This window comes from Galeopterus variegatus, unplaced genomic scaffold (genome assembly GCF_000696425.1).
Source record: "Galeopterus variegatus unplaced genomic scaffold, G_variegatus-3.0.2 Scaffold10552, whole genome shotgun sequence".
NCBI classification, from domain to species: domain Eukaryota; kingdom Metazoa; phylum Chordata; class Mammalia; order Dermoptera; family Cynocephalidae; genus Galeopterus; species Galeopterus variegatus.
The window spans coordinates 28,738-38,989 of record NW_007736663.1 but is presented as its reverse complement, the minus strand read 5'-3'; the positions used below and the strand labels follow the sequence as shown (position 1 = coordinate 38,989).

At 43.0% G+C, this 10,252-nt stretch overlaps 1 protein-coding gene across 1 annotated transcript in view; it reads left to right on the top strand.

Annotated features, from left to right (window-relative positions):
- Nucleotides 1-5,906, top strand: part of RNASE10 (ribonuclease, RNase A family, 10 (non-active)) — a 15,064-nt gene extending 9,158 nt beyond the window's left edge. Inside the window, exon 2 of the mRNA XM_008594315.1 lies at nt 5,251-5,906. Coding sequence (XP_008592537.1) covers nt 5,256-5,906 — 651 coding nt within the window. The 5' untranslated portion in view covers nt 5,251-5,255. The remainder of the gene's footprint in view (nt 1-5,250) is intronic.
- The last annotated feature ends 4,346 nt before the right edge of the window (nt 5,907-10,252 follow it).

Below are 10,252 nucleotides of genomic sequence, written 5' to 3'. Positions count from 1 at the left end.
CCTATATGGGATCCAAACCCGTGGCCTTGATGTTATCAGCACCGCACTCACCCGAGTGAGCCACGGGCCGGCCCTAGAAGTTAGAAATTTTAATATCAGAAGTCCCATTTTTTATCTGTAGCATCGGAGACATTAACCTCTTTGAACCACTTTCCTTATTTGTAAAAAAGAAGGGTCAGTCTATATCAGCCTTAATTCCTTCTCTGACATTGTAAGATATTGTCTGATTCTTCTAGGAGGAACAGTGAGCAATGTTGGTAGCTGCAGTGCTTACTTTGTGCTATTTCTATCAGCACCACACTCTCCCGAGTGAGCCACGGGTCGGCCCTTTTGTGCTATTTCTAAACAGAAAAATGGTATTGATTGGGTGGGTAATGAGCATGTGTTGGTAACTGCTGTGTAACAGCAATAATAACAACAACATCCACAGCCAACACATTTAGTCTTTTACATGCAGTGTCTTTTGTAATATTCACAGCAGCTCTGTGAGGTAAGTAGTACCATTAACCAAAGTTAGAAGATGAGAAAACCAGAATAAAAAACAAAAATAAAAACCTGTTCAGTCTAAAAGTTATACTTCCACCACAGTATTCAATGAAAAGTCAATTTCTAATAATCTTTAGTAGTAACCAAAGCACACCAATTATAAAGAAGCAGGTGATGCCTATAGTTGAATATATTATCCTTGCTGATCCTAGACTGCTACTGAGCTCAGCAGAGGATTCTTTATTCTTCACATTGCAAATAGACCACTCGAGAATGAGTGGACAGAGTGGACACCAAAGAGGGACAGCACAAGCAAATTGTGAGGGTGAAATGCAACAGGCACCCTACACGAAGTGCTCGGTATTGATTAGTTGTTGTTGTTATTGCAAATTATAAACATGAGCACTGCAATGAGCCAGTCCAATAAACTTTGTAGATGACAGAAGTGGTTCCCAGACCATCATTTGAAACCTTGTGCCTGAATGACTAAGGAAAACATCCTCTTAAAGGGCCTTGTTTATGTCTAGAGAGGATTCTAATGATGCTTTAATAATCTCCAGGGTGCTTTTAAAAACATCATCTCATGATATCAATTTTAGCTAAGGAAGTGAATCTTAGAATCAACATTGTAACCCCTTCTTGTTTTATTCAGCCAGGCTACAGGTACTGGTAATGATAGTGCTGCATTCAATGGTCTCTTAACTAGAGCTAAATGATAATATTTGCAAAATCTGGATATTCCGATGGACATATGGTTATTGGCTGTGGGATGAAAAGAGGAAGTAAAGAGGGAAGGGCTGGGTTAAGGTCTAGGTAAAGCTATGTGAAAATTCATGATTGACTCAAATACTCCAAATCTTCCCTTGAAGTCATGATATAATTGTAAATTGTGAAAAGCAAAACTACCATGTTGGAGAGATGACCTAAATAAACGCCAAAGATCTTGACATCCCAGAAATGACAGGAAAGAAGTAAAGGAAATACAAGTGGAGTATAAGAAAATGACTAGGCTTGAAATTCATGCACAGGGTCAGACTGCTCTAAACCACAGGACAGTGGGTGGAATTCAGGAGTGGAACAATTGACTGATGAAACGAGCCAGGCTGGAGACATTTCCTGCTTTGGATGTCTGGATCTGTGTCAATGACCAAATAGCCATACTTCATAGTGTTTGTGGGAGCAGAAAGGAGAACTGGCTGAGTGTGTTTATTCAGTGCTGGGTGGGGGAAATTTTAGAGGGGGTGTGTAGGAAGCAAGTCTTTTTTTAAGAGCATGTAGTCCACCAGGAGATAACCATTTTTCTGAAGACCAGCATTCAGGTCATTGCTCACAGAGAAGGAAACCCTGGGAGGAAAGAACGTGGGGAAAGGGAGGACACCAGAATCTTTGAACCTACATAGCTGTGTAGGTAAGTCTCAGTGGTGTTGGGTGCCCCAGACAACAACGTGGAAGTTCTCTCTCTTGTAAAATTAAAAAATTTTTCTTTGAAATATTCTGAACGTTACAGAAAAGTTGCAATAATAATATAAGGAACTTCTGAATACTCATTATGCAAATAAATTATCTAAGAATTTTCCCCACATTTATTATTTTCTCTCTATAAACAAACACATGCACAGAAGCATATACCTATATTTTAAACCATTGAGAGTAGCTTGTATAAGTTGTGCTCCTTTGCTTTGTAATGTTTCAGTGTAAATTTCCTAAAAACACGGATATTCCCTTAAATCTACTCCACAGACTATATTCTAATTTTATCAATTATCTCAATCCTGTTATTTATAGCAATTTTTTTTCTGATCTCTCTTTGATAGGGGGTTGAGAGTGCCCTAGCAGGACAAGGATGCTTATGCCCTCAGCTCTCATTAGGATCTTTTAAAATTTTTTTATTATTTATTTATTTATTTATTTATTTTTAAAAATTTGTTCTATTTATTGAATCAAAATCGATTATACATATTTTGGGGGTTGAACATTGAGATATGTTGATTAAATCAATATTACTAGCATATATATTGTTACAAATCGTAATTATTCTTTATGCCCCTTGTCCAATCTCTCCCCTTCGCCCATTCCCTCCCCCTCCCCCCTCTAATTGCCCTAGATTTCTTCTCTTCTTCTGAAAGAATAATGGTTACTCTGTTAACTTGTTGCCTAGATGATCTGTCCAATGCTGAGAGATGTGATCAGGTTCCCCCAATATTATCATAGAGCAGATACTTCTGTCACTCTGAAATGAGTTTTGTGGAAAGAGACATCCTCTTCTTTTCTTTGTCTCTGCTGTTGACTCTTCTTGTGTGAATGCACTCCAGTGGTTGGCGGACCATCTGCATGGTGGCTGTGGCGTCTAGCTGCTTTTGCAGCGGCCATGGTTATTGTGGTGGCTGTGGTGGGCCACCCACGTGGAGGTGCTGTTTTCGGCATGCTCCTTGGCACTGGTAGTATGCCGGGTTGTGGGGTGTGTTTGGTCCTCTTCTCCATGCCTCTGGTCCCTGGGCTGGCCCCAAGGCACTGGTGCCATGTGCCTGGTTGTGGGAGAGGGGTCCAGTCCCCTTCTCCATGTCCTGGGTTCCTGGGCGGGCCCCGAGGTGCTGGCTCAGTGTGCCTGTTTGAGAGAGGGCAGTCTAGTCCCCTTCTCCATGCCCTGGGTCTCTGGGCAGGCCCCAAGGCACGAGCGCCATGTGCCTGGTTGTGGGAGGGCAGTCCAGTACCCTTATCCATGCCTCGGGTACCCAGGTGGGCCCCAAGGTGCTGGCATTTTTTGCCGGGTGTGGGAGGAGGATCCAGTCCCTTTCTGCATGCCTCTGGCACAGTGTCCCTGGTTGTGGGAGAGAAGTCCAGTCCCCTTCTCCATGCCTCAGTCCCCCAGGCCCCAAGGTGCTGGCGTGGTGTGCCTGGTCGTGGGAGGGGGGTCCAGTCCCCTTCTCCATGCCTTGGGTCCCCACGCTGGCCCCAAGGCACTGGCACAGTTTGCCGGGAAGTGGGGGTGGGGTCCACTCCCCAGAACAAGCCTCCGGTTCCCAGGCAGGCCCCCAGGTGCTGGTGGTGTGCCTGGGCCAGAACTAATTTTTTGTCCTTTGCTTCTAACACGGGTGAACTTCCTGTGGGAACCAGTACTTGAGCTGTGTGGTTGTTTAAATTGCTACTTTGCTGCTGTTTCCCTAGAGAAGGCTTTTTGTGCAGCTCAGGGTTTAATGGTTGACCTTATAGGTACTTCTGGCTCTCCAGAGACCCGGTGGATCTGTGTTCTGTAGAAACTCTGATCTGGGCCTGAGTTTTTTCATCAAACTGCACCCCATGCAAGTCTGCATTCCTGACCAGTCTCCTCTGAATGTCCTGTGCTGATTGAGGGGTAGGTCAGTTGTCCTTGCTGTGACCCAGTGTTCCCCTGGTGGGCATGTCTCCCCCACTGCCCGTGCTGCAAACACTTCCCATGGGACGGGCTCTGCGCTGGTCCTTTTTTCAGTTCTGGCTCCTCGCTCCTGCACAGGTCCACATGAACCCTATTAGTGGTCTTGCTGTCCTCGGGGCCGCCAAGGCCCTCTTCTTTCTTGCTGCCTCCAAGTAACTCCATCTGAAGGGCACAGCTGTGGCTTCTGTTGGCTCCTGCTCCATGTGCTCAGCAGCTCGAGCCTTAAAGCAGACGCGGCCCGAAATGCTCAGAGCAGCTTTTTCTTTCTCTCATCGTAGTCGCTCCTGCCTTCATGAACTTCGTAGGTCTCTCCTCTTCCCCTGAGCTCCAGGTGCCCTAGCCTTAAAGCAGACGCGGCCCGAAATGCTCAGAGCAGCTTTTTCTTTCTCTCATCGTAGTCTCTCCTGCCTTCATGAACTTCGTAGGTCTCTCCTCTTCCCCTGAGCTCCAGCTGCCCTGGCGTGGCTGATGTTACATTTTTATAGTTGTAAATTTGGCTGATTTGTAGGAGAGAGTGACATTGGGGACCGTCTATCTTGCCGTCTTGATTGGATCTCCCTCTCATTAGGATCTTTAGTATTAGGGGAACCCCAGCAGGTCATTTGTTTGGTTTTCTTTGGTTTCATTTCTTTATTTCAGTTCGTCCCTAAGAGTAAAAACCTAATCAGCAGGAAAACCCAGACTCTAGGAAGTCTTTAATAGTAGAAGAAATCTGGCATGATGAGATGTAGCTTTATCAGGAGCCTGAGACACGAAATTGGACATCTTTCCTCCATCCTCAGCTTAGGACTGAGAATGGACTATGGTATTCTTATTATTTACATGTTTATTTTTGCTCTCTTTTGGGGTGGGTAAGTAGCAAGGAGAGTAATAGATACTTGAATGAGAAAAAGTAAATTTGGGATCAAAATAGAGAGATGGTCTCTTATAATAACTTTATTCCTTTACTGTGAATAAGTCTTTCTACAAGAGTTTCTCTAAAGGAAAGTGTGATACTGGACTCACTTGTCTTCTCAACCATTCTCTTTGGTTATTTGCAACTAATTTCTGTTTAAGAATCAATTGGTGCCACTTTTCCTTGCTAATTCTCCATATGTAAACCAGTTGCAGAACTGCTTCCCCTGGTTATCTTCCCACTCTTCAGGATCCACACCTTATTACACAGCAACGAGCAATGTAGTGAGAAGGGACAGGCAAAATGGGAAAAGAAAAAGGATAAGTTCCTTGAAGAGAGTGCAGTAATGTGGCTAAGAAAGAGGAGACTATGATGTAGGACATGGGGAAACTGTGTCTCTACTGAAGCCAATTTTCATCTCAAAGTCATGTCCTTCCATTTCCCTTCTCCTCTCCAGGCAAAATGAAGCTGAACCTGGTACAGATCTTTTTCATGCTGCTGCTGCTGCTGCTGGGCCTGGGGATGGGTCTGGGTCTGGGTCTTCACATGGCTGCAGCAGTCCTGGAGGAGAGTGATCAGCCACTGAATGAATTTTGGTCCAGTGACTCACAAGACAAAGCTGAGGCCACTGTGCAGGGACAGGGCAGCCGAACCACAGAAGCCCTGGTGCTTAGCAACAGAGGAGTGGTACAACCTGGCTGGCCAGAAGAGACCGTCCCCAGTGAAGATGAGGTTGGAGGAAGCAAGATGCTAAGAGCTGAGGCTCTCTTTCCGAGCAGCAAAGACTACCTTAGGATTGAAATGACGGGCAGGGAATGCGATACCATGATGGCACACAAGATGAAGAAGCACAATGTCAGTTGCACACCCCACTACACATTCATCCATGAGGATCTAGAAACGGTCCAAGCTGTTTGTAAGAGTCCCGTTGTTGCCTGTGAGCTCAAGGGGGGCAAATGCCACAAAAGCCCCCGTCCTTTTGATTTGACATTCTGCAAGTTGTCCAAACCAGGCCAAGTCACTCCCAACTGCAGTTACCTAACCTTTATTGTGGAAAAGTTCATTGCTATAACCTGCAATGACATGAAGTTCCAGTTAACACCTGGACAATGAAGCACATCATCCTCTTCTTTCTCTTCTTCTCTCTCCTCTTCTTCCTTTTCCATTTCCTCCTTCTCATGTTGCTCTCCTCTTATGTATTCTGCAAAGAAGCTTCTGGGAAGAGAGGATGGTCTATTCTTCACCATTGTCTCCTGAAAATATAATTCTTCTTTGGCCTAGGAGTCACCCTACTTGCATTTTGTTCCTGGAAGTAGAGTTGGCAGAATAGGGTAATGATGCCTAGTTTCGCTAGGTTCTCTGTCTACTCATCTTTCTCCTGCCCTAGAAAGTGATAAGTGAGGAGCTGCTCCAGTCCCTACCTCGGTACTGACCATCATTCTGTTCCCTTCTCAGAACTGGCTGTTGGGTATGGACTGAAAGGGTTTCATGCATCCTTTACTCACGTCCTTCCCTGCTACCCACCCTGAGCCTCTCCAGCTTTCACATCAGACTCCTGGGCTTTGCACTACTGCACCGCTCTGCTGTGGATGCAATTAAAATGGTTCTGTGACTGCACCTGGAGAATGATGTGGATCAGATTTCTTTTCCTGAGTGTGGAAAAATACAGGGTTAAGGTTTAAGATCTGCTGATGAGGTGGTGTGTTGGTGTAGACCAAGGTCGAACATGCACTGGGGCAAGAACGGCACCTTTTTTCTTGATCCTCTTTACCTGTTTCCCTTTTCTCCCATCTTTTACTACCTGCCTCTTTGTTTTGCTTCTTTTTCCCCTCTCTTACTTTTGTTTTTTTTTTTTTTTTTTTTTTTTTTTTTTTCTTCTTTTTTTCCTGTCTTTCTTCTGTTTTCCCCTTACTCTTTTTTTTTTTTTTTTTTTTTTTTGCTTCTTTTTTTCCTGTCTTTCTTCTGTTTTCCCCTTACTCTTTTTTTTTTTTTTTTTTTTTTTTGCTTCTTTTTTTCCTGTCTTTCTTCTGTTTTCCCCTTACTCTTTTTTTTTTTTTTTTTTTTTTTTGCTTCTTTTTTTCCTGTCTTTCTTCTGTTTTCCCCTTACTCTTTTTTTTTTTTTTTTTTTTTTTTTTTGCTTCTTTTTTTCCTGTCTTTCTTCTGTTTTCCCCTTACTCTTTTTTTTTTTTTATTTTGTGGGGAGGTCTCCCTCCCTTCTCTTTCTCTGGGCCTTTTAGAGATTCAGTCAGGCAATCCTTGTCACTTGTGCTGTGTTAGATAAGCTGATGTGGGTCCTATATTTAGAGTCTGGCACAGGGTGCTGGAGGGAGGGTAGGTCAAGAGCGTGAGAAAGAGAGAGCCATTTTTACAAATTAGGTCCAGAAAGTAGAATAAGTGCTCACACTAGGTGCTCAATAGATGTGGAATGAATGGGATGGAAGGGAGTCTTATTCTCACCCAGCACCTTTTCCTCTTTCTTGCTCTGAAGAACAAGGTAGTTAGTGAAAGAATAATTTCAGCAGAGAAGATATTGGATCTACTCAAGAAGGGAAAAATCTATGGGTTTGAATGAACAGAGAATGCAAGTGGCAACCCTCGGTCCATTTTCTCCAAATTCTGTTATATTAAGATTTAGTGTAATTAGACATGCATGGGGGCAGGGGAAAATCTGAGAAAATGGCTGTAAGGATTTTGAGACTTCCTCCTTTTAGAGTTTTTCTCTGCTTCACTCTCCTAGACTATAGCACATCCAAGAGTCAGGGACATAAATACATGGGAGACTGGAGGAAAGAAAGGTTTGGTTTACTCTGATGTGGCTTTTACTTTCCTATTTTTTCTTCATTTGTTTCCCAATTTCCTTTAATCTTCCTGTTCTTGCAGGAAGGCAACCACTCGCACGTGTTGTCTCTAGTGTCCTCCCACACTCCTCTGATTCAACATGTCTCTTTATGCCTCTGGCTCATGTCTCCTGTCAATGACCCGTTAGGAACGAACAGTGTTGTCAGACAGGAAGTGTGTTGGCATCTGTGGGCTGCTCTGATGTTTTAGGGGAGGGTGGAGGAGTGGCAGGAGCTGATGACCCAGCCAAGGCAGGTTCCTGCTCTTCCTGCTGGGGAATCACTTTCTTGGAAGACAATCAATGATCTAAGGTAAGGGAGAAAATGATGAATGGAATAGGAAGACAGGAAGAAGAGTAGGTATTAGAGAAAATCAGCCATGTTAAGAATTTGTCCAATAGGTAAACCAGGGACATTAGGATTGGGAATGAAATGCCAAAGGGTTCCAAGTCTGACTTCTTCTTACTAAAGGCCAAAGGGTCCATTGTATGGGGTGAACTATTAAGAACCAGGAATCAGCCAGGGACTGAAGCCTATGTTCTCTCATCACAGGTGTGGCTATGTCCTCTTATAGGTTCCCACCAGCTTCTCTCCCTAAGAGTTCCCACACTGTTCTATGAGTTCTGCTCTCTTCTCCTGGTCTCCACTTTGGACAAAATTCTGAGCAAGGAGACTCTCAGGAATGCAATTTAAAAATACTCTACAGGTTCAAGCAGGAAAGTACAGCTTCCATGGCTGAGTAACTTGCTGGCAAGGCTTTGTGGACACCTTGCCTCCCAGGGACAGAGAATTAACTCATTATAGCCCAAATTCCACTTGATTCACAAAATTTTCACCAATTCTTTTAACTCCAATGTAACTCCCTCTTTACACTTCCAGGTATGTGCTTTATCCCATTTAACAGTTCCCTAGTCCCTTATCCGTAACTCCTAACCACTAGAGCTCTGAAAACTGAAATTTTTCTCCCAAAGTGGCTCTAAAACTCATTTAGATTTGAGACCTGACTAAATTAACTATGTGAGGCTATGTTTACTATGTGACTACTACATATTTCACTGCAGAAATATCAATGTGTTTGATTATGTGTATGCCTCAGATAGACTCTTCTAGGAGTATTTTAGTAACATTTGACACACACACACACACACACACACACAATATTGCTTTCTAAAATCTGAAGAATTCTAAGTTTCAAAATTCACTGGCCCCAAAAGTTTTAGGTAAGGGATTGTGGACCTATAGATATGAGAGTACTTCAAAATGTTCATGGAAAAATAGAATTAAAAGATAATTGAAATCTTTCCATGAACTCTTTGAAGACCTCTCATGCTATTTAATTAGCCCTTAATTAATTTGAGTATAACATATATGATCCTAGTTAGGTCATAAGCACCTTTGTGGAAGCAACTGTTGTATTATAAATTTCTTCTCAACGATTTTCTACTTATTAATTATCCAGAACCTTCTCAGAAGTTATAATAATTATAGCAATTGCAATGAAACAGAATCATTTATGAGGGGCGAGAACTTTTATGACTCCTGTCAAATACTACAGTCAAGTAAAAAGAGCTGTGTAGCCTAATTCATGTTTCAGAGGGCTTGATATGAATTACTTTCTTTCCAAGACAAGCAGGAGGAAAAGTATCACTATATGCCAGGCACTCTACTAGATGCTGCCATATATTTGGTTTTATTTAATCCCAATAAAGGAATGGATTATATCAGCTCCATTTATCAGAGAACATATAACAGGCTCAGAGAGGCCAACTTGCCTTGCCCAAGTCACCCACCTCACAGAAGGCTGCTCTGTGATGCGAACGGGGACTGCGGCCCTTCCCTCCACTTGCTGCTTACCATCTTGAGGACCCGTTCAGTATGCTCACCTGTGCCTCTAAAAGGCAAGATTCAACTCTAAGTAGCGTTTAGGGCCTGGATTCTGGATTCTTTGGCTTTGTATTAGTCAAGAAGCATTTATTGTGCTAAGCACATATGTACCAGGTATTGTAGGCAAATGAGAGAGCGAGAGCCGGCAAGAGAGGAGCAGGAGAGATCCTGCAGGGTCTGGGGCCTCATTGCAGGACGTGAACACAGGGCCAGAGTGTGACTTACACTCTGGACAATTATGCACACTTCTCAGTATGATATTCACAATTTTTTTAAAAAAAACAACCAACTAAACCATAATAAATGTGTAAGAAAGTTCAAGAAAATTTGGATTTTTACCAGGATGTCTACTTTAATCCTTTGAAGAAGATGAAATATAAATTTTTTTCAAAATCAGTCTCTTTCTCTCACTGATCTCATTATTGTGCTTTCTCTCTCTTATTGGCCCTTGCTGTGCTAGTGTCCTCACTTTGCCTGTTGAGCAGTGTGGCACAGAACATGATAAAAGTGGCTGGGAGGGAAGCACCAAGGCTATAGATGACTCCCCTTCTATCTGCAAGACACTCAAATATTGTCTTGAAAATGCTCTATTTAAGTTTTTCTTAACCTTGGATGCTTATTAGAATCACCTTGGGAAGCTTTGAAAATACAATAAATATAATTCCAGTGATACTGATTTGCTTAGTCTCAGTTGGAGCAAGGTGAGGTCCCGGCATCTTGGGGCCTACATTACTATCC